Genomic DNA, 25769 nt, shown 5'->3' with positions numbered 1-25769 from the left:
TGTATTTTGTCTCTATATTAACTTTTATGTGTCATAATCCCTGTTGACTTTAAAGTGAATAGGAATCTCCTCCATTGTACTTATGGCCTCTCCTTGCAACCAGCTGTGTAAATGTCAGTTGCTTGCACTGTGTGTAGGTTTAGTTCTATGTGCTGTTTTTTGGTATGCTGGCTGAAAATGCCATTGTACTGCTACACTTCTGGTTGGCACCTGAAATAGTTTATGGGCATGGAATCCCTTAGAAAGCTCTGAATTATGTGAAGGCTGTCACTCATAGAGTCAATTTTAAGCAAATGATGCTAAATTTGAAAGTTTTAAAACAGTAACATGCACTTGATCCCAAATAAACTACATTAATCCATACTGGTGAAAAGCGCTATTGGATTTATTGTTTAAATGCGTTTTAGTAGCCTCAAGGTATGGAGATACAAATTATGGACAGACTTCTTATCTGGAAGAAAGAAAACTCTTACCCGCACACCCTGGCTCTCCAAACAGTGAAGCTTGGTGCACAGATGCTGGAGGGATCAACACCCTCCCAAATAGTCTGAAAAAGAGCAAGCACTGGCACTCCAAAGCAATTATAGGCAGGGTAAGCCCTTGCAAGTTTATTGCAAACGTGCACTTAACTACTTATCTGGAAGACCCTAGGTCCCAAGCATTCTGTGTAATAGATCCTGTACCTGTGCATTGCTTGATCCCAGAGCAGATAGCCTTCCGTATATGACTAGATATTTGCCACCCTGTAATATTTGCCTGTTGTATGAAAACTGCTAATTACAGAGCCCTGTGTTCAGCACATTAACCATAGCATGCGATACACTCTTATTAAAGGGGTAGTTCACCTTTAGGTTAACTCTTACTATGTTTTAGAATTGTCTATTCATAGCAACTTTTAAATTAGTCTTAATTTTTTATTTTTTAAAATATTTGACTTTCTCTTCCGACACTCTTCAGCCTTTAAATGGGGGGGGGGGGGGGGGGGGTGACTGACTCCAGCAGCCACAAAACCTATTGCTCTGTGAGGCCACAATTTTATTGCTGTTGTTATTACTTTTTCTTACTTATATTTCTGTTTAGGCCTTCTCCTATTTTTATTGCTGTCTTTCTTTTAAACTTCTGTCTGGTTGCTAGGTTAACAGGGTTGTTCACCACTCACCAAAGTTTAGTAAGATATAGAGAGTAATATTCTAAGGCACTTTAGAAATACACTTACTTTTTTATTATTTATAGTTTTTAAATTATTTTCCTTTTTGTTAAACAACTTTCCAGTTTGAACCCAGTTATAGCCTCACAGGGAAATAGTTTTTTGTCTAATGGGGTCATTTGAAATTTTTAGAAAAATAAGGTAAATAATTAAAAAACTCTAAATAATGAATTCCAATTAAAACATTGGTTACAATTGGCAATTCTATAACACCCTTAAGTTAACTTAAATGTGACCAACCCCATTAAACTGGACCCCAGCAGATAGCTGCTGAAATTCCAAACTGAGGAGCTGCTATGCGAAAAGCTAAATAACAGAAATGAAAAAAAAAACTCAAATAATAAAAAATGAAGACCAGTTGTAATTTTTTTCTATATCACACTAAAAGTTAATTTAAAGGAGAAAAACCTTGCCATGTCCACATTTACTGGTCTGGGGCAATGGGATACAGCAGTACCTTCTTCACCTTTGAGCCTCCTTATTCAGATGAAGGATCATTGTTTTCACCATGTGCCCATTGCTTTGATCCTGTTTCTGAAATTCCAGCCAAGCAGGGTTGGAGCGCTTTGTTTAAGCCCAGGGGGCAAGGAAGGAGTGAGCAATCTCATGACAACAAGAATCTACTGCTCTCTGCAAGGACAAAGACTAAAATACATTTTCTTCTAAGAGCTATACTGCTTTTCCTGTTTTTGCAACAAACAAATGCTTTCATGTGTTGATTATGGTGTTACTTTATAATCCAAGCATGGGTTAGATGGGTCTGTTCATATGATATGTATAATGCTGTCTTTTACATTCCAGAAATATAGCTATTGTAAATAGCTCTGTCTGCTCCCATAGGAACAGACTGATCATGTGTTTTTATGATGGAAGGAAGCGATTTCTATGCAATGCATTGCAGCAGGTTTTGTTTTACATTTTGCTTTACCTTCTTCTGACACAGCTATATAAGGCGATCAAGCCTAATGCTACAGTATATTGATAGAAAGTGACTATGACCTATCTATCTTTTAAAATAGGGAGCAGCCTCAGCTATATATAGTTTATTGCATTGAATGTGTCGCATAAGAAATAAACTTAAGTGCCTAGAGATTAATTTGAAGTTAAGAAACTGCCTTTCTTCCTACTACAGTCACATTCTCCTTAATACTTGCCAGGCATGAGTAGACAATGCCATACTAGCTTCTGCAAACTACTTGTGGGAGTAGTGCAGTTCTGCCAGGGCTTTGCTGTCAGCACTGCAGTCCCCTCAGATCCACGTACTGGTAGAGTTTGAATATAAAGTACTCTATAACACATCAGAGGGAGACTAAAGAAGTGAGTGGGGCATATTTAACTTGCTTGTCATAATGTAAATTGCTAGTGAATATCTCCCTAACATCATGCCTACTGGTATCTGTGTTTTTTATACAGTGAATCAAGTACCCCCTGTTGCAAAATATAAGGATATTATTGTGTCACAGGGGTTCCATTTAAATGTCATGGAACTCCGAAGTGACTTCTGATATCTCATATTTTTCAACAGGGGTACATTATTATAAAACAAAGTTTTAGTTAGTCATGTGATAAAAATTCCATCACTAAATATCTATTATAACTGATGACCACAGCATGATTTATATAGTGCATATAGTTGGATCCCCAACCTTGTGAGCCACAGTCAAATGTAAAAAGACTTGGAGAGTAACACAAGCATCATAAAAGTTAATGGAGGTGCCAAATAAGGGCTAAGATTGGCTATTAGGGAGCCTCTATGCACACTATCAGCTTACAGGAGGCTTTATTTGGTAGTATATCTTCAAAAATAACTCCCTGGTTTGGGGGCACTGAAAGCAACATCCAAGGGGTTGGTGAGCAACATTTTGCATAAGAGCCCCTGACTGGGGATCACTGATATAGGGAATAAAGTACCACCCGGAGTACCATGACCCTAGTACATTTACTCGGCCTTTGGCCTTGTGCTTTTATATCATCATGGAACACCTTGGTGACTTATATCCTTATTTTTTAACAGCAGGAGTTTCTTTATTATAATACAAAAGTGTAAGTAGTCTTGTTACTAAAATTACATCACTAAGCACTGTTCATAAGGATAAAGTACAGAAGAGCAATGAATATTCCATTAAATTATATCCTTATAAACAGTGCTTAGTGTTTTAATCAGTTATAATGCTTAGTTATGTAATTTTTGTCACAGCTCAATGAAACTTCTGTATTATAATAAATAAAGTAACCATTTTTTAAAAATATGAGGATATTAGAAGTCACCTCAGAGTTTCATGACCTGTATAAATATACTCGGACTTTGGCCTCATGTCTTTATATGTTCATGGAATGCCTCAGTAACTTATAATATCCTTATATTTTACAATAGGGAGTACTTTATTCACTATATAATTTACAGGAAATGCTTGGCTCTTGTGTGTTGTAGAAGGATTCATATATGAGAGCTTTAATATAGTGTGTTCTCTAAGCTTTATGTAACTAACTCCCTGAATTCCCATTACTCTGCTGGGAGTCGCAGTCCACAATCTTCCAGTAATCTAACGATCCACTATATCTGGCAATGCTATCTTGTAGCCACGAGTGGCATCACTGCATTGGGATCCATGCCACAGTTTTCAATATACATTAGACCTGATAGAACATAAATAATGTAGCATAACGTAACATTTGTTTTGGATACATTATAGACCTGTCAGCTTTCTGATGAGAAGCATTTGCTGTTACAGATGACTCATTAAGGTAATGCAGTTGAACTCTAATCTGCTCCTGTGACCTTCAGCCTTTATGATAGTTTTTCTCTTTAATGGGAAAGGGAAGGTTTTGAGCACGGAGGGAAATGGAAATCTGTTGCTGTCAAAGATACCATTTGTTAAATTGGAATTTTCCCAATTTCCATTTTTCTCATACTCTGAGCCCCTTTTTACAGTACAGCATTATAGTTTTTTTTTGTTTTTTTTAATAGAACATGAAACAAAGGAAACAAATATTCTTCATGTTACTTTTCCTTAACTATCAATAAGAAAGCATAATTTCTTGTTTATTGCTGGTGCTTGGCATTCATCCTTTGCATATTTGCATATCTTGGAATAGCACTTCTAGTCATTAGAAATAAATGTGTGTGTTCTGTAACTGGAAAATAGGTGGGGAAGAAAGCCACATCTGTCACCACAACAGACAAGGACAGCAGGAAGCAATAGGGGCATTGCCTAATGAGCAATAGCCATGTTACAACACCAGGAGATGGCTGACAACACTAGGAACTGGACCAGAGATTTAAGACATGGTCTTTACACTCATAGCCCAATCATTAGCCCAGACTTAGACTGGCAATCTGCAGATTTTGATAACTGCCAGAGGGGCTCCTGCAAGATGCCAGTCACTATTTTTGGAACTGCACCATACTGAAAGGATACATTTAATCTTAAAGGAGAACTAAAGTGAAGATGACAAGAAATCTATATTGAACCAGAAATATATATTGAACCTAATGTGCCAGCCTAAAGGTTCAGCACCACTACAGCAGCAATGATCCCGGCCTTCAAAGTTCTCACAGGAGCTCACCATCTTGGATTTTGTTAGGAGTGCCACTCACATGCTCAGTATGTTCTGAGCAGCTGCTGAGAAGCTAAGCTTAGGGGTTGTTGCAAGCCATCAAGCAGGAAATGATGTTTGCCTGTCAAATGAGTGGATGCTACAGGGCTGATTATTAAATTCTAATGTAAAATTCACTGGTGTCTGTGCTCCCATATAATGTGAATCTGAATTAATTACTAATCAGACTTATATCATGACATTTATATTCTATATATACAGCATATTGTGAGTGGGCCCCTAAGCTCAGGTAAGTGATGGCAGCACAGAGCATGTGCAGTGATTTAGCAGAAAAGAAGATGGGGTAGAGCTGGGCGGTATGACCAAAAATTTATATCACGGTATTTTTCAAAATTATATCGGTGTCACAGTATTTGACGGTATTTTTTTTTTCCATGCATGATTTGGTGTTAACCCCATTTCCTAATAAATTAGAGAATAATTACTGCAGTATTGAAAATCAGAGTCAGGCAAGCGAAGGATCGGCAAGAGAAAGTCGTAAGGTAAATCAGGCAGGCTTAGTTTCCCAGGCAAGGCCGCAGACAACATAGCACAGGAGGAGGCGTTTGATAGCTTTAAATACCCCCCACGCATGCGCAGAACCGGCGCCGTCAGCGCGTCGCGGATGTGCACGCTTTGACATGTATGTGCGCACGCAAGGAGGCGCGCGAGACCAGGCCGCACGGGTGAGTACCCTGACACCCCGGTATTGCGGTATCTGAAAAATGAATATAGTTTTTAAAAAAAAACCACCGGTATTCGGTATTAAACAGTATATCGCCCAGCCCTAAGATGGGGAGTTACTGGGGGCATCTTTAGAGGTACCTGTACAGATCTTTCCTGCTAAAGGGCTGCGGTGACCTTGGGCTGGTACACAACCACAAGCATAATGTACAACATTTATATTCTGCTTCTTTGTTAAGCTTTAGTTCCTCTTCATACCAATGAATTATTACCCTAACTTGCAATACTTTTTTGTTTATTGCTATTTGTTACAGCTAGCAATCAATAGTGGCTGCAGCTGGAAGCATTCTGGCTTCTTCTCTTGCGGTGACCTATGGGGAATCAGAAAGGGATGATTTGTATTTAGATCTCAGGTTCTTCCATCTACTATAGGTTTTCCTTTTCCCACCATTGTGTTTCACAACAAATGTATTTGTGTAATCTAAATGCATAGCCATTCATTTAGGTTATTGTCATTGTATTGATTAGAGCAAATTATTTGCATACATCATTGAAATAATGTATTGATAAAAGTCAATTTGTTTCACAATAAATGTGCAGCGTAAGTATCCCAGAAATCCAGCGCAGAGTTTTATGCAAAGTATGTCTTGTCTTATTAAAAACGTGAATATCCTGTAACATATATCATAAATAATGCTTAGTGGTTTGTGTCACTTAAAGGGGTGGTTCACCTTCAGGTTCATTTTTAGTATGTTATAGAATGCCCAATTCCTGCAACTTTTCAACTGGTCTTCATTTTTTATTTGTTGTAGCTTTTTCATTATTTGCCTTTCTCTTTTGACTCTTTTCTGCTTTCAAATGGAGGTCACTGGTCCCAGAAGCCAAAAAAACTATTGCTCTGTGAAGCTACAATAATATTCTTATTGTCACTTTCTATAACGTATCTTTCTCTTTAGGCCCTCCTCTATTCATATTCATGTCTCTCTTTCAAACCACTGCCTGGTTGCTAGGTTAAATTAGATCCTGAAATTCCAAACTGGCTGCTGAGCTAAATAGTTAAAAAAATGCAAATAATAAAAAATGAAGATAAATTGAAAATTGTCTCAAAATATCACTCTCTACACCATACTGAAAGTTAATTCAAAGGTGAACAGCCCTTTTAATTCACAGCATCTTGTGTATTATAAGAAAATGCCCCCCTTGTTGGATTTCCATTGGCTGAGAAACATCTATCTGTCATTGCACACGGAAGGGAAGTTTGCCTTAAATTCTCAGGTGTGCATGTTTGGGTTTAAATTCATCCCATGTGTGCAGGGACAGGAAGTTATAATTAAATATATATTAGACGTGGTGACAGATGGAGAGGGATGTTTTATCCCCTACTGTTTTAATTTTCTGCTAGGTGGAAGCATTGGACGAAATGCCTGTCTGTCATTACCTTAGTATGTAGGCTATAAATCAGTTTAAGCATAGTAAGATACAGCAGTGTACAATGGGACATAATTGCACTAGTAATTCTTGCCTTGTGCATGCACATATCCTATGAAGGTAGGGTTTCCACCCGGCCAGGTAAAACACCTGCCAAAGCCAGGGTGGTATAGCAAATTTACCCTTTTCTTGTGGCCCCAAGCCACTCCAATTTAAGCCCCTATCCATCCCAATCTCACCTCTTCTGTTTCTTAATCCATCAAAGATTAGCCTTTGACCCCCCCACCACCATTAAGTCATTGCTCCACCCCTGTCACTTCATCACAGCACCCCTTTGTTCACACCCTTATGCCCAGACGTTCCTGGTGGTTAAAAGTTTAACAGTCGGTGGCAACTCTACATGAGTGCCCAAACCAACATGAGTGCCATAGAATGGGCCAGTTCTTTGAAATGCCCATGTGCAAATCCTCTATTTGCCGTGCATAGCAGGGCACCACACCTAGCACTAGCGCCAGGCAAAAGTTGGCCTGACGTCACTGTCAAGTTTAATTTTTTTCTCATCTGAAGAGCAGTTATTTCTGTCTGCAGCTCCATTGGATGAAGCAATTTGGGCTTGTAGGTACTGTTTAATGCCAATACAATGAGGAGAGGTAAAAAAACAATTGACAACAGAAAAACATATTTGTTTCCTTTTAATGAATGCTAAAAGTATTTTTTCTTTTTTTGATCAAAAGTGGAACATTCTGTTTTACTTTGACAGAAATAATGCATTTGTTTGCTATTTATTGCATAGCCTGTCTTTTAACCATCAATTTACTTGGAAGTCTAATTTGGAAAACACTCCTCTGAACACCAGTTGATAGTAATTTTCTTTTCCGAGTACCGCCCTGTCGTTATGATCATGGAAAATGAATTGTTTAAAAAAACTAAATACACTTTCTATAGAAACCTCTGTTTATTGCAGGCTGTCTCTCATTATTTTTATATCCTGTATATGCCAATCCATACATGCTCATAGAACTGCTACTGGCTGGCATGCCAAAGGTTTGGAATGCCAGATCCAAATGTGTGTGTATATGTTCCATTAATGTAAGAAGACTGTAAAAGCTGTCACTATCTTATCAACATTCCAAGCATGCTATATTTATTTCAAATTTATGTAGCCTTCGACTGGGCCCATAAGAATACAACCATTTGGGACTACATGCTTTTTGAAACATAACACTCTACTTCTGTTTAATTTCTGAGATGACAGTTTAATGTCTTTGCACTGTCAATTATTACATTATTTAATATATGTCTTTCTGTTGCTGTCCTTTTCCTTTATGGAAAATTTCAGGATGGAAACTTGGAATGTCATATGATGATGATGTACTTTTTTTTTTTTTTTCTGAATACAGTAAACCTCAATTTTACTTACCCTGATTTTAAGTTTTCCCTCATTTTACACAATATTTTTCTGGTCACCCGGAAAAATGTAAAATGTAAATATACAGTCTGTATGTTGTCATCAACTTAAAACAGTTAATACAGGCCCACACACTCCTATTTACACGAACTACATTGTGCTTTTCATAGCCTTGGGTCCAAGTTCACAGTTTTCAGCAATCACTTTGAAATGAATAGAGGCTAATGAAGGTATCACTTCAAAGGAAGGTATAAAGGCAACTTGCCTGTGTTTAATAAGTGGCCACCAATTGAAAGCTAATGCTTGGGGTGCCAATTCCTTCTTTAGGTGTGACACAATCTATTGACATATTTAAGGTTATATTGTATCATGGGCGCCATCCTGTAACCCATAGAAACCAGTTAGTAGCTAAACTGGTCTCACATGAGTTGAGTATTCAGCAAAACCAAGGCAATAGACAAACTCAGAACTATATGGGGCTTAAACCAACCCATAGCAATCCTACTAGTCATCAATGTGGCTACTATATAACATTTAAACAACTGTCTGTTGAATATTCAGAATATATATGTGCTTTCCTGTGATTGCTGTTGATATTCTTCCTTCTGTTGCTCATGCTGGAGGAGATTTAGTGGGGGTGACAAAACACCCTGCCTGTCATCATCCTAAAGGTTGATTGGGTGCTATGGATTGCTGGTTTTCTGTAACTTTTAGTCATGTTACAATTTTATAAAACACTCACTTTAGGCAGCCATGATTTGGGTTTATGTTTGCTTCCTCACTGATTTTGGAACTCAAGCATTGCCATATGTACAGATTCCTGTTCAGACAGTGCTGGTTCAAATCATTCTGCACATCCTCTAGGCACTTTATAGATAAATGAAATCAGTGCATTTAGTAGAAATGGTACGCCATAGGTTTTGGGCTTCTGTTCCAGCCCATCACCACCACAGCATAATACAGGGAAGATCTGTGCCTCCAGAAATGGTCCTGGTAACTTCCCAATATCTTTCTTCTCACTTAGGGATCAACTTCAATATATAATATACAGTACAGTAAGTTGTTTTAGGGGATCAGAAAAAAACAACGTAAAATGGGGAGAATTATTGTTCACTATATATGGAAGGGATTTCACTGTATACCCAATAGGAAATTGACATTACAAGGCTGATTAGTAATGAGATTTGTGTTATTTCAGCATTAAAATGGTGCATTTTTGCATTTGAATGCACAGGTCTTTTCTTTTGTTTAGGCTGATGGCAGACTGGGCTGATTCTCGGCCTGTGGATAAACGTAGGCCGAGAATTAGCCTGTTCACTGGCATCAGCTTCTCATACCCAGAGGCATTGCGTCAGCTCAGGTGCAGGCACATAGGGCTGGGCGATATACCGTTTAATACCGAATACCGGTGTTTTTTTTTTAAAACTATATTCATTTTTCAGATACCGCAATACCGGGGTGTCAGGGTACTCACCCGTGCGGCCCGGTCTCGTGCGTGTCCCGTTGTCCGCGGGACGTTGCCCAGGTGCACGTGCGTCAAAGCGTACGTACATGTCAAAGCGTGCACGTCCGCGACGCGCTGACGGCGCCGGTTCTGCGCATGCGTGGGGGGTATTTAAAGCTATCAAACGCCTCCTCCTGTGCTATGTTGTCTGCGGCCTTGCCTGGGAAACTAAGCCTGCCTGATTTACCTTACGACTTTCTGTTGCCGATCCTTCGCTTGCCTGACTCTGATTTTCAATACTGCAGTAATTATTCTCTAATTTATTAGGAAATGGGGTTAACACCTAATCATGCATAAAAAAAAAAAATACCGTCAAATACCGTGACACCGATATAATTTTGAAAAATACCGTGATATAAATTTTTGGTCATACCGCCCAGCTCTACAGGCACATATATATTTTTGTTACCTGCGGGAACATCTTTGTAATTTAAATCAAATTGGATAATGAAGATAAGTTTGTATTTTCTGGATCTGCTACCAGCACTTGCAGCTTTTAACTTCCAATTTTATGTCCTACACAGTCAATGTATTTCAGTGTGTGTGGCTGGTAACCATACATCATACCAGTAGCGAATGAATGGGCAAACAGAACATTTTTTATAACCAGACAGAGTTGCAGAATGACATGAACTTTTTAGGTCTAGTTTCCATTAAAATCTTAACTTAAAAATGCAATTTTTTGTACATCTTTTCATGCAGCATTAAAGGAGAGCTAAACCCTAAAAATGAATATGGCTAGAAATACCATATTTTAAATTATAAACTGACTGCACTGGCTTAAAGTTTCAGTATCTCTATAGTAGTAATGATATAGGTCGTTACAGTTGTCACAGGAGCTCCCCATCTTGGATTCTGTCCCCCCCCCCACTGGAACTGTCCGGGAAAATGCACATGCTCAGTGTGGTCTGAGCAACTTTTGAAAAGCTGAGCTTAGGGGTCTTTGCTAATTATCAAGCAGAAAATGAGGGTTGTCTGTCATATAAACTGATGCTACAGGGCTAATTATTCAATTCTGATGCAAATGCCCATGTTACATTTATACTCTATTTATGCAGTATATTGTGTGTCGGCCCCTAATCTCAGTAATTTACAGCAGCACAGAGCATGTGTAGGGAAGCAGCAGAAAAGAAGATGGGGAGCTACTGGGGCATCTTTGGCAGCACAAATCTTCTCTGCTAAAGGGTTGTGGTTACCTTGGGCTGGTACAGAAACCCAAAATATAATGTACAACATTTCTGCCCTACTTTTTTAGCTAGGCTTTAGTTCTTCTTTAAGGGCACGGAATTATGAGTGAACTCAATTATGTCTTGCTCTAATAATCCCCAACTCTAATGATTGCAGCCTCGTCGTGTGCTCTTTGCATACAACCCACCTTTCATTGGAGGACCTTTCCCAACGTTATGCTTGTGCTGACTCATTAATCACACAATTGCCATGTAAAACTGTCATTATAAGTGTTCATTAATTACTTTTACAGTAGGAGCCAGTTCTCTTGCTGAAGGAAAGTCATGATTCATGCCAGCCAGTAGCAGTCTTGGCTTCTGTCCTAGCTTTTCATTGAACGATTAGGGCCCACAGCTTGCCAGGAGGACTTGTCTAGCTCTGTCATAGTCATGTAGTTACTTTTTTAATATTCTCTTGACTTACTTCTCTTTTTTTTTTTTTAGAAGGAACCACTGATCTCTTGTAAAATGCATGTTTAATAATGTTCAGATGTTTATGGGTTCCCCTGAGTCCTTAAGCAATTTTGTAGGAATTAAGAAATTCTTAGGTGAGTTTTTACATGCCCGTACTTTGGTTTTGGCAAAAAGATGAAACCAATGATGTGGAATTCTGGCTTTAGTATTCATTAATAGGAAGAGGAAGCAGAAGATCTGTTTGGGGCTTCCTGATGGAACCAAGCTTATTGTGTTTTGCACTATTTTCTCAGGAGTCATGCTGTTTGGTATCCGTAAAGCAAACTTCTAATTCTCTACAATAGATTTAATCTGGAGGGATCAGTACGTTTAATATGATTGCATCTTCCCTTTTTCATTATATAAAGTACATTATCACTTAACACTTTAAAAGCATGGGATTTCCATTGTAACGGGATCAGGATTTACCTGGTACTTAATCTGGAACCTGGAAAGGTATCTATAGCGCTGGTGCTGCAGTGCTTGAGGGTCAGTGCCAACAGTTTATGATCTGTGGCACAGAAGGGGTTAAGGGAGAACAAAAAATAAAACAAACACTTTTGCATAGTAAAAGAAAAGTCATTCTTAGGAACGTTCCAAAACACTTTAACTGAAAAAATTGGTTAAAGTTATTTGTAATTGCAATTCAAAGCAGCATCTAGTTGTTTCTGTTGTCTGTATTCCTAGCTCTGACTCCTGAAACAATGCTGCAAGCCTGCTCTTTAACAGACCTGGAGGAGACCTGATTCCTGTCACTTTGTTCACCTTAAAATGAAGTTTTCATATGGGTGATATTCTGAGACAATTTGCAATTTGTCTTCATTTTTATTTGTGTGTTTTGTTTTTTGTTTATTTAGCTTCTGATTCAACTCTCCAGTTTGGAATTTCAGCACGTATTTGGTTACTAGAGTCTTAATTACCTAAGTTAACCTAAGGCTAATGCCGGACGAGGAGTAGGGCGGATATTTTTGACAAGCATTAGCCTAAAGGTGAACTATCCCTTTAAAAGTCAAAACTGCTTTCAGTAGCATTTACATTTACAAACAACTTTAAAACCATTGAAAATATTTATTGAATGTATATTGGAGCATTGCTTGGCTTTATATTTTTTTCATTAGGCCAAACGAATGAAAAACTATGGTTGGAGGATTGCGCTACATTATGGTATTAGATATACTGTCATTGCATGATATGTTATATAAGGTGTGTATGTATGTATATATATATATATATATATATATATATATATATATATATGTGTGTGTGTATATGTTTGTGTGTGTGTGTATATACATATATATATATATATATAAATATAGAAACGAGTTGCTGGAAAGCTGCACACCATAAGAACAAGATAATACCTGGGTGCTCGTGCAGGAGGTATAGATACTCAGGGTGGGATTGACAGCACACGCAGGGTTTTCATATGAAAAATCACAAAGGTGTAGATGAATAAATGTGAGGCTTTATTCAGTCCGACGTTTCAGTTCCTATCTGGAACTTGTCCCTGATGAAAGTTCCAGATAGGAACTGAAACGTCGGACTGAATAAAGCCTCACATTTATTCATCTACACCTTTGTGATTTTTCATATGAAAACCCTGCGTGTGCTGTCAATCCCACCCTGAGTATATATAAATATATATATAAATATATACAGATCATGGGCGGCTTACTGCTTAAATGCTTGCCTTGGGTGCAAGGTAAGTAATTCAATAATATCACAAAAAAAAATATATATATACAACATATATATGTATATATATACACATATTATTAATATAGGTACAGGTATAGGACCTGTTATCCAGAATGCTCGGGACCAAGGGTATTCTGGATAAGCGGTCTTTCCTTAATTTGGATCTCCATACCTTAAGTCGTCTAAAAAATCAATAAACCATTAATTAAACCCAATAAGATTGTTTTGTACCCAATAAGGATTATTTATATCTTAGTTGGGATCAATTACATGGTACTGTATTATTATTACAGAGAAAAAGGAAATCAGTTTTAAGATTCTGAATTATTTGATTAAAATGGAGTCGGAGCTTTCTGGATAATGGGTTTCCGGATAAGGGATCCCATACCTGTATATGTTTGGTGTATATATATTTAGTTTGTAGGTTGTAAGCAGATCCACACAACATATTTAGGTTTTTTTCTTTTAAGCCTGCACTATATATTCTGTGTATTTGGTGCCAGGCTTGATATAAAGGGAGTCCTGGCCTGGTGGCTTTAGCTTAGAAATGACAGATGTTTTCTTTACACTTACATGGAATATTATTTATTTATGAAGCATTTGTCTTCCTCGTCTGCCTGTGAGTTTGACTGAAATTCCAGCTCCTTTGGTGCAAGCGTGATGTCATTGTTATGCGTATGTTCTTGCGTTCTTTAACAAGCAGAGATGCCCTGCTACCCTACCCCTGCTTTATCATGTACCTAGAAACGCAGCTGAGCTCACACCCGACTCCCAGGAAGATGGCCGAGGAGAGATACAGTTACCATTCATTATGAAATACATTAGCCTCCAGCCAGGGATACAGGCAGCAAAGGGAAGGTAAACTGAATGATTTCCTGCTTTGACAGCATTATACAACATTTTAAAATATAAATAGGGTTAAAGAGAATATAAATCCACCCTTTAAAAAATGTAAGTAGACTTGTTCAGAGCAAGTAGACTTCCTTTTCTTTTTAAATTTCAGCCATTACTGTAGAAAGATATTAGCAATTTTATACTGTTACCATTTGGGTTAACCAGCAGTCCCTTGTGTTTCAGGCTGACCCACCAATTACTAATTTTATTTATTGAAGCATATTGGCTACATTTAGCCAGGCTTTCTAAAATATAATTAGTAAAATTCCAGTATTAAATTGTAATTTCTTATACAGATATGAGATCCATTAGCTGGAAACCTATTAACCAGAAAGCTCTAAATTATGGGAAGACTTTCTACCATAGACTCCATTTGAATCAAATAATTCACATTTAAAAAAAAAAAAAAAATTTGGTTTTTCCCTGTAATAACAGAACAGTACCTTTTACTTAATCCCAACTAAGACATACCAGTAATTATTCCTTACTGAAGACAAAACAATCCTATTGGGTTCATTTTATGTTTAAATTATTTGTTAGCAGACCTAAAGTATGAAGATCCAAATTACTGAGACCCTCTAACCAGAATACCCCAGGTTCTCCCCTATATTTAGGGAATTTTTTGGCTTCTCCCTCCATATACCGTGAATGTTTTTACACAGGTCCCATACATGTGTAAAACTCTATAGCCACTGTATTGGCCTGAGAGTAGATGGAGTGTATTTTGACCCAAAAACTGTGCCATGAGTGTGCATTTTTGCACCAAAATATGCTTTGTGTGCCTGCACCCGTTCCTACACAGTGGCTTTGGGTGCAGTCACAGGAGAAGGCTGATTTAAGTGTAGAAACTGATTCGGCGCCTGCGTTTATCATTAGGCCAAGAATTGGCCCCATGTGGCCTAGGCATTAGACTTTGCATCACGTGTCAAGAATTGGCCCAATGAAAATGTAAATAGCCATATCAATTGCCCTTTTGAGGTGCTATTACAAAAGCTTATGGTATAAACTAGATTCATTTATCACAAGGCACAAGTTTGATTGTTGCCCCCAGTACAAAGCTTAAGGTGCCCATATACCTTAAGATCCGCTCGCTTGGCAATGTTATTACAGCAGGTATAGGCAAATTCAGTCCGGGGGCCGCATCAACGAGCCAATGCACTCCCCGATCCGACAGCATCAACGAGCCGATGCGGTCCCCCGATCCGACTAGATTTTTTTAACCTGCCCGATCGAGATCTGCCCGTTTTCAGGCCAGATATCGGTTGGGCAGGCCCATCGGTAGTGCCCATACACGGGCCGATTAGCTGCCGAATCGGTCTAAGGGACCGATATCTGCAGCTAGAATCGGCCCGTGTATGGGGACCTTTAGGGGCAGGTTTATCAAACATTATATTAAATCAAACATTAAAAGATTCCCAATATATAAAAGCAAGTCAGGGACATTTTCTAATTCAAACACCACCTTGCTTTTGTGGTAACGGAGTAGAATGCCTCCCTGGAGTGCTGGATTGGGGGCTGTGGCCCAATTTGCAACCCAGAAGTAAGTTGAAGTTTCTCACAGATGCTTTTTGCAACATTAAGTGCCTGCAGCTGTAGAGCACATCAGTTAGCTACCAGCTGACTTGCCCTTAATGGAAACATAGACAATGAGCTATTCTCGACTGGCTGATGTCACGGAAAAATAAGGTATAAATGTTTTGGAGGTCATTGGCCCCTACAGAGATACATGACTTTATCAAAGAAACACTCGATAAAATAATTGTGATGCACTTCTATTGATGTAATCTGAGCTACATCATTTTATTAAAATACACATAAGACCTGTATTTAGGTATTTTGGTCACTACATAGGGCCCTAGAAGAGGATAATCAGTCCCTGTTTATGTCTCTTATGTGCTTGTTGCAGCCTTACTGCCTGGTGATTACTGGATCTGTCTGTCTCTCTATCTGTCTATATCAAGGTGTATCAAGGACTTTGCTCTGGTGTGATAATCATTTTGCTCTCGTCTGATATTAACACAGTGACAAAAACAGACAAATTAACTTAAATCTGCCCATAGCCTAAGCAAATATAAAACAATGCCTTGTGTGTGTGCGGCACAGCTTAAAACCTCTTACAAGTCTCATATTGAGGGGACGCTTGCTACCTCTGGTCTTTTCACCAAAACGCAACCTGCAAAGATTCCTTTTTGATAGCTAGGAATGGATCTTAAAAGTGCTGTCAGCCCTTTTCTATAATTTAAATAAATTTCATTTGAAGCATCTTTCCCTTAAATGTTACATCTGCACTGCACTTCTGGCTCTGACAGTTATACCATTTAAAGGAATACAGTATTGTCCTGGGAAAACATGTTTTTATTTTTCCAAAACATAACATAAAACAAACATATTTTTTTATATTTAATTTTGAAATGTCACATGCCATATTCTTAAATTCCCAGGGTGCCACAGCCATGTGACCTGTGCTCTGATAAACTTCAGTCACACTTTACTTTTGAGCTGCAAGTTGGAGTGATATCACCCCCCCTCCCAGCATCCAATTAGCAGAACAATGGGAAGGGAGCAAAATAGCAGCTCCCAGTGGGTATCAGAATAGCACTCAATAGTAAGAAATCCAAGTCTGGCTTGGGACTCCCTCCAGTTACATGGGAGTAGGAGACACAATGGGTTACCTGAAAGCAGTTCTAATGTGTAGCGCTGGCTCCTTCTGAAAGCTCAGACTCGGGCACAATGCACTGAGATGGCACCTACACACCAATATTACAGCTAAAAATACATTTGTTTGGTTCAAGAATAACATTTTAAACGGTAGAGTGAATTATTTGTTATTTAAACAGTGTAATTTAGAAAGTACCCCATAAAAATCATGGAAGGTTACATTTGTAATAGTCAGCTCCTTCGTGCGAAGGCTCAGTTTCTTATAATTGCAATTGGAATCTAGGCTGGAGAGAAGCATAAACTGCTGATACATTATTTTGATGGTGTATGTGGTCAGGACCAGCACAAGACAGATACTGCTTTGCCATTCATTTTACAAATAACTTTAAATGACTGGAAAGATTTAACCAATGACATGTAGTAAGTTGGAAAGCACTGGTCTATATCACATTAAACGTTATTTAAAGGTGAACTACTCCTTCAAACCCTTTTGTCCCTTTGTCAGTAATTATGAGTTGTAAATTAAAAATAGGTTGGTTTGTATTATGGGTTGGCTATACCCATTTAAGAAACATGTTTGATTATCTATATTTTTTGAATCCTGAGTTTGTGTTCTCTGCATGGATAGCTGCTGTAGAGCAGTAGTCCCCAGACTGTGGAACTGAACCTCCATGGGAATGCTTTGGCTGAGGAGGGCATTCAGAAGCCAAACATTAATAAAATGCCTTTTTTATCCTAGATACTCCTGGACACCCATATTGAAGTTCTGTTGGTGCAAGATATTGGGTGAACACTTGTTCTCTTTAGTCTTAGGGCTAATGGTCAGTGGCTGATAAAGCAGAGTTTTCCTTTGTTTGTAGCTTTTATATAGGCTGTGGGGGGGGGGGAGTTGGGCCTTATGGGGGGCTATTTGGTCTCACACTTGGTGCAGCACAGATCTTGGCAGTGCTTTATCTGCAGTTATAACTTCATTTGGTTTCGCTGTGTTTTCTAACCCAGAAATCAGTTAAGCAGTGGTAGATATATTTCTGGGGTACATTTGCCTGCATATAATTCTATGAAAAACACTAAACCAGGGGCTTTTTTTTAAGCTTTTCAGATAGTGGCTATGGCTATGGAAACAAATTGACTTGCTAGAAACAAATTGAGAGGCACTTCTCATAGTGGCAGGTTGTTGGCTCAGTATATGTTTCTGCATAGAGGTGTTTGTGCAATGAGAAATATTCATATCTCATACTGACCTGCTAAAATAAATTGTTTTGAGTGGGACCGTTACCTGTTAATCACCTTTTTCAGGCAGTTTCATCTGCTCACTCTCTCACTGTACTCTGTGTGTGTTTATACAGTTGTCCGTTCTCACTGCGGATTAGAGACATCCAGCTGCATTGAAAGTCCTTTTTATAGGAATCAGACTGTATAATCAGTCCTTTGGTTATATAAGAGGGAAATTAAAGCATAATAGAAGGGATTCATTCTCAGACCCTCTTCGCTCTGTTTCAGTCTGGCCTTTTAATTTATCTCTGTAAGTGGATGCCTCTGGGTGCCTGGGAATATAGTTGTTCATGCACAGGCTGAACAGATTGGGATCTTATGATGCAGCCATGTGAGATCACATGGAATTCCTGCTGGCTTTATTATTATTATGTGCCTCCTATTCTCATCAAAGACCCTTGGTGAAAATTAATCATCGTCTGTCCTTTAGACTTAACCCTTTAGGCCTTCAGTGCACAAGGGGTTTTGACCAAATTGCCATGGATCACTGCAGGTGATGCAAGTAACCCCAGAACCTTAATTAAATTAACTTTTATATTTTTTTTCCCTCTTTAGTTGCCCTTTTAATAATACCCTACTCTTCTCCTCTCACTATTCTTAAACTACCTTTCTCCCCTTACTTTTTTTAATTTTAACTTCTCACCTCCAGGCACAGAGTTGTTGCAATGACTGATATCTATCCCTAATGTACCTCTGTGGTCCATGTGAATAGGGGCAGCTGCAATTTTAGTTGGGGAATATGCTAGCAGGGGCCCTAAGCTTGTAGGGGGAGCAAGGATTCAGTGAGGATTTATTTTTCATTGTGTAGGGCTTCTGTACCTGCAGCAATTCTATTAAACAAGAAAAACACAAAAAAAGGTTTACTTCTCATTTAATAACTGCTTTTAGTAACCAGTCATTACTAGCAGTCTGCTCCTGTACATACCCAGATTTAACCACAATAAAGACACATTCACTGTGTATTTCTTTGGCAGTGATAACTGTTTCCAAGGAGAGATATTTACCATTTATACAATAATAAAACAGCTGCTGCTTCAGATGTCCTGGTAACAATCTGGACCATTCCAAGGGAATATAATAAAAGGTCCAAAGTTTGCCCAGGCATGGTAACACCTAGCAATTAAATGTTTGCTTGTAAACAGCTGACCTCTGTGCTAATTGGTTACTAGGCCTTTAGCAAACTTTGCACCCTTTATTAAATTAACCTCTCTCGACTCTTTTTATACATCTTAAACTTTACTATTGTACAATGTTGCAAAATTTCAAAGCTACAAATTGAGTTTTTTGGGGTTTTTTTCAGATGAAACTTGGTACAATCACATCAGACCATAGTTCTTCCAGCCAAAAAAAGCCAGGGAATGATGACTGTGACTTGATGGGGAAAAACATTGCACTTTTAAATGCCCTCTTAAGGTCACCAGATGAGTGGATCTTTCCACTTGTACATTGTCCACCCATATGCAGGGCAAAATCAGGTTGATCTAATCCCTGTCTGATGCAATCCTTACATCATTACATTGATGTGGCCTTAGTCCAGTAGGGCTTTCCAACCTGCACAATAGATTTCTGCCTGATTCTTGGTCTATTCTTCTATAAGACAGGCAGTCCCAAGCTCCCTGTACACAGGCATATAAGCTGCCAGTTCAGTCTTCAGGGGGCAAATCGGCAGTTTTTAGCAGCCCTTGTATTGACCAATTTAAGATTGCAGACATTGCATGTTATGGATAAAGTCTAACCTTGTTAAACAGAATCTAGTTTGTGTCATTTGGATTTGTGATATTGCCTGTGTTCCCCTGCATTGGATCTTTCACACATTCCACAAACACATCATTTTGTTCTCATTGAAGTGCAGGCAGGTACTCAACGCAGGTGGAATGCATCAAGTTGCGTTTGGTACTTGACTGCGCCACAATGACTTTTCTGGGAAAACTGGAAGCATAATAACTTAGTCAAGGGGTTAGAGGTCACTTAAAACCAAACATTTGGATTTTCTTATGTATGTATTTATTATTTACTTTTGAGGACAATCGTAAGATTGTTTGATACTGGTATTAGAGGATAGCCCATAAAATTCGGATAGGCTGATTTTGTTTGTCATCTCCCCAGCTGTCATATTTTGAGATTTGTGACTGAGGTCAGGAGAATAACATTTTAATCTTACCAAAAGTATTTTGCATGTTTCTTCATTTAGTTGTGTTGTCAGCCAACTGCATTAACCCACTGGGACGGGGCTTAGTTGGGCAAGGGGCATGGTCATTGTGTCATGGGGCCTTGGCTAACTCAACCAGGCCATTTATAGAAACAAATAAAGCAGTGGCAATTACATTTCTGACTACAGCATGAGACAATAAAATGATTGTATTTGCTGTGCTAAGGTCCAGGTGCTCGTTTGTTTATTTTGCCACCACGCTATGGCACTATGAAAGTTATTCAATTTGATGATTAACTGGTGTAAGCAACCTCATGTTCCTTTACTGTAATCCTGAGAAATAATACTCATTTTACAATGAATGGCTGCTGCTTTGTTAGGAAATGTGGCATTTGTAATGACACAGGCATAGTGAAGGAATCCAATATTTTTATATTTTTTTCCTGCAGGTTTTTTTTAATAGAATATATTGCTTTTTATGAATTGAACTCTTGTCCTATTCTTGTTTGTGTCCATAGCAATGAGTGGCTATTAAATCTTCCCTTTGGTGACTGTCCTCGATCATACACAAAGCTACTTTTATAGCATTATTTATATAGTATATTTAATGTCACAGCATAGTTTTTTCAGCAATTAAAAATTATTTGTAACCCTTGGCCATGTAAAGACACATGTTATACAGGTTATGGAACTTGTAAGTGTTCCTGTCTTTGTATTTTACTACAGGGAGTTCACTACCTCTTATACTAGGTTGCAATGAATCATGTGACACAAGTTTACTCCCTTAGAAACAGATATATATATATAATATAAGTTATGCATGCCTTTTTTTTGTTATGAGTTAAAATCTCCTAGTATTTTTTATTTGTGTATTCATTTTAAATTAGACGTCTAGGAACCATGCATGCTGTGAGGCCACCAGCATAGTCCTGGGTATTTCAATCTGACACCTGTAATGTACAAACATAGCCAACCGCATATATATAATTACTTTGGGTTTTAGGCCTGTCTGTGTGATATTTTCAATGCTCCATTCTAAGCAACTGGTCTTTAAATTCCACAGGAAAGCAAACTTTGCCAACTGGAAAGATGGACAGATTCTTGTACTAAACTTATGACCAGCTTAGCTCCGTAACTAACTTTGTTGCCTTTGGATTTTGCCGAGCTTCTCTGGCACAACTTTTCAAATATGAAAGGTTACCTCAGGCAACCACGACTGAACAAACTGTATCTGTGGCGCTTACAGTGCTGCTTAACTGTGAATAAAACTTTGTAATTCTTTTAGTTTCTTGCATATGTATATGTAGTAACTTAAGGCCTAAACATTTGCAGTGGTTTTAAATGACACTTACCCACTCAAAAAATATCTATTAGTGTTTATGTGCCATTTTTATCCCCTTTAAGTGTAAATATCTCCTTTTATATCTGAAATACTTCTATCTGTATCTAAACTACCCGTTTTATAGAGCAAGATGTTTTATTTATGTAGTGCCTTAAGGTGGCCATACATGTTCAGATTTTAGTCTTCTTCCGATGAACATTTGGATATTGGTTGTATGTTTAAATGCAACGATCTGAAACATTCAAACTGAAAGTAATAACAAATTTGAGGATATTCTGAACATGAATAGTTGGCAGACACCATGCGAAAGTGACTTCCATTGTAGGTCCCCCAAGGGTATCGCCAGTTACACAATACAGGCGCAGATTTTATTGTTATCCGACCTAAATTTTCTAACCTGGACGACCGTCTAAATGACGATCGCCATGGTATGAAAATGATCAAGATGGTAATTGAGTAATGAGTCCACACACGATCCAAAAATCATACGAAACTTGGTTTCATACGATTTTAGTGGTACTTGTATGCCCAGCTTTAGTTGTGTGATTCAATAAGCTGCTGACGGCTTTTACAAGCCTCAAATGTTAGTTAATCATTAATCCAGTAATGCGAGGCATGATTCCGCACATAGCGCACCTGTGCAGCTGTTGTTATACACACATAGTACATGACTGTCATTGGGTATTTATGCAGATTCAGGTCCCTAGTTTACCGAGATTAGTGCCAGTTCCTGAGGTCTAACAAAACTACCTACCAATTGGTTTTTTGACACTGACAAATCAATTTGATGTAATTCTTCTTTATTTACCTAATACTGCAATATTATTATACATTAATACTCGAGCCATTAATATACTGATAAAATATCCTTGTAGTGTCTTGTGGCGCTTAGTGATATCAGCAGTTATAACTAGTGCTTTAGTGATGTCATTTCTGTCACGTGACTCACTGAAACTTGTGTATCGTAATAAATAACGCACACCATGTTGTAAAATATAAACATATTAGAAGTCACCTCAGCATTCGATGGCATTCAGCTTGTGTTTTTTCATGGTCATGGAACTCCTCAGAGACTTAGAATATTTTTATATTTTCCAGTTAGGGGGCACATTATTGACTATTTATACATCATTCACATCATTCACATCAGCCCCTGCCCCAGTGGAGCTTACAGTCCCCTATCACATTCACACACACTATCAGGAGTCGATTGACCTTGTGTGTTGTATGTATGTTTTTTGGAATGTGGAAGGAAACTGGCGTACCCAGAACAAGCAAGTACAATGGCTTGAATCGAACCTGTGAACCGGTCCTACACTTTACACCACTGTTGCACAGCACCAAGTATGTGAAACACACAATACCAAAATGGTGTGTTCAGGGTCTAGTTTACACCAAAGATTTGATTACAGGTATGGGATCTGTTATCCAGAATGCTTGGGACCTGGATAAGGGATCATGTAGTTTGGATCTCCATGCTTTGTTTACTAAATAATCATTTAAACATTAAATAAACCCAATAGGATTGTTTTCAATCCAATAAGGATTAATTATTAATTATTATTGGGATCAAGTACAAGGTACTGTTTTATTACTACATAGAAAAAGAAAATAATTTCTAAAAATTAGAATCATTTGTTTAAAATGGAGTCTATGGGAGATGGCCTTTTCGTAATTCTGAACTTTCTGGATAACGGGTTTCCGTATAATGGATAGTATCGATATTTTCCCAAGAAATTACAGTACCCTGCATCCCCTAAATCTTGGAGATTCTAAATTGCTTCAGGCCTGTATTAGGTTTTCTTCCCTTCTGCACCCTTGGCAGCAGCTGGGTCTGCTGTTCCTGTTGTTACTGAGTTGGTCTCATAATAACCTATGGGAATCAGAGTGAGGAAAGCACAGGGGAGCAATTAGTTCCTGAAAATCCTCCCCAGTCGGTGTTTACAGGGACTCCTTTTCCAAGGGAATTTGCACTATTAGTGGCAAAAGCAATTAAGAGAATTCCTGATGTCATATTTAGTTGAGGAGGGACCTTGGGGAAAGGGGTCTTCCAAGGAAATTGTCTCAACTCTCATTTAAATAAGAAAGGTATATTAAACGCATAGAGATGTCATTCCATCTCCTCTCTTCTTTCTATTTCTCCTTCCAAAAATAAAGCCTTAGGGCAGTGGCACATGGGGAGATTAGTCGCCTGCGATAAATCTGCACTATTGTGGGCGACTAATCTCCCTGATGTGCCATTCCACCTGCAAGAATGTAAATCGCCAGTGGGATGGCATTCATGATGCTTCGGTTTTCCCGAAGTCATCCATGTATAGATAAATTGTAACAGAATCCACCAAGTGTAAAACCCATGTCTTTTGCTTTGGTTTAAAGTGTGGTGGCAAAACAATGCTAGCAAATTTGCCTTGCTACCCTTTGTTGGGTACATGTGTAGTATTGATAAATGCTATGTTTATTTAGATCAGGGTTCCCCAACCTTTCTTATTCGTGAGCCACAGTCAAAAGTAAAAAGACACAAGCATCATAAAAGTTAATGGAGGTGCCAAATAAGGGCTAAGATTGGCTATTAGGTAGCCTCTATGCACACTATCAGCTTACAGGAGGCTTTACTTTGTTTTGGTTGAATAAACACCAGGTTTACTGCGAAACAGAGCCTTCTGTATTCTGCCAGTCCACATTGGCTACTAATTAGCCACTCATAGCCATTATTTGGTACCCCAGGGAAATTGTCTATGCTTGTGTTACTCACCAACTCTTTTTACACATAAATGTGACTCATGGGTAAAAAAAAGTTTGGGGACTCCTGCTTTAAAGTGTCCAGGGGTGGGTAAGCCTACACAGTTTATTCCCCTTGGCATAACAGCTCAGAATGAAACAGACTGCAGCGGTTGAAGCTGAAAATTAGCCACTAATATACTAGGCTACTGGACACTTTGTTTATTGTCTGTTTGTTGCCATAACAGATCACCTCTATTTCTCAACTAATGTCTTTGGGAAGAACCATTCTATCATGGCCGGTGGATAACTAACTAATTGCTATTCTGTTCCTCTGCTTCACTCCTGCTGGTGACTGACACTTCTGTGCTTCTGCTTTCGGGGTTTTCTTGGCTCGCAGGCCATACCCCCTTGTCCCAGTTAATGCTGACATTATCTTGCTTGCGTTACAGAATCCCCAGGTGGAAGAAAGTGACACTGAAGTATTCTGCTGTCAGTATGAAGATACAGAACTGTTTAATGGTACCAATGTACGTAGGTATATACTGTGTTGTAGCCCCTCACTTTGCTTAGATTGCTTGCTCTATATTTATGGCTCCATACCCCCAAAATGAAGCATATGTGGAGGTTTAGCATCTCTAGATTAGAAATGCCTAGAAATTTACTTTTATTGGTGCAATATCTCAGTGGTTTGGGTAAAGGGATGGATATAGCTCCAGCGCTATCTGTGCTGCAGTATCAGACTAATGTAATATCAACTCATATCAATTTAGTAGTTTAAGTAGGCATTCATTAACGACATATTGATATAATCTGTAGGAAACTATATGAGAATACTAGTTATGGGACTAAAGGGCCAAACAGTGGCACAATCTAGGCAGAATCTGTTTTAGAAACCACTCTACTGAAGGCAGGGAAGCACTGCAACAAAATAGTTGTGGACAAAATATTCAATATAGCCCAATGTATCTTTGCCCTTCAAAGAATCAAATTGAATATATTTTTATTGTTTATAAGTTCAGTGCATGTGTTCACCATAGCAAAACCTCCCATTGTACAATCTATGTGCCGGCATAAAAGTACTATTGTGATGGCGCTGTAGTTCTACGTTCCATTTCGATCTGTTTACTAGCAAACGGCACTGCAGTAATTGTTCAGGAGCCATCCCTAAGGGTAACTAATCCTGCTGTGTCCTGTGGTCCTGATCCTGAGATTATATCTACAATCCCTGCCATTAATGGAGGGCTTCTGCTGTTTGACAGAAAGGAAATAAAAGTAGTTACAGGACTGATTCCTCCCGGCAAAAAAGTAGCTTCCAAGTCTGCACAGTGTTTTCAGGCAAAAGAATATACTTTGTATGTTGATTGCAATACCCTTGCAGAAGCCCTTGAAAATATTGTGTTTATTAAAAAGGGATGCACCGAATCCGGGATTCAGGCAAGATTCTGCGTTTTTTGACAGGATTTGGATTTGGCCGAATACATGCTTCTGGCCAATCCGAATACTTAAAATCACGTGACTTTTTGTC

The 25769-nt window shown here is 38.5% G+C and overlaps 1 protein-coding gene across 4 annotated transcripts in view; it reads left to right on the top strand.

The window, feature by feature from the left end:
* The window catches only part of ssh2 (slingshot protein phosphatase 2), a 131063-nt gene that overhangs the window by 7176 nt on the left and 98118 nt on the right, over positions 1 to 25769 (top strand). For 2 of the 4 annotated variants that reach the window (XM_004911700.4, XM_004911699.4), the window contains exon 2: positions 24694 to 24771. The exons of the other annotated variants lie outside the window; for them this stretch is intronic. In XM_004911700.4, coding sequence (XP_004911757.2) covers positions 24694 to 24771 — 78 coding nt within the window. The remainder of the gene's footprint in view (positions 1 to 24693; positions 24772 to 25769) is intronic. 4 annotated transcript variants of the gene reach the window in all.

Source organism: Xenopus tropicalis, chromosome 2 (genome assembly GCF_000004195.4).
Source record: "Xenopus tropicalis strain Nigerian chromosome 2, UCB_Xtro_10.0, whole genome shotgun sequence".
NCBI classification, from domain to species: domain Eukaryota; kingdom Metazoa; phylum Chordata; class Amphibia; order Anura; family Pipidae; genus Xenopus; species Xenopus tropicalis.
The sequence above is the reverse complement of the archived record's forward strand: the minus strand, read 5'-3'. Positions and strand labels throughout refer to the sequence as shown.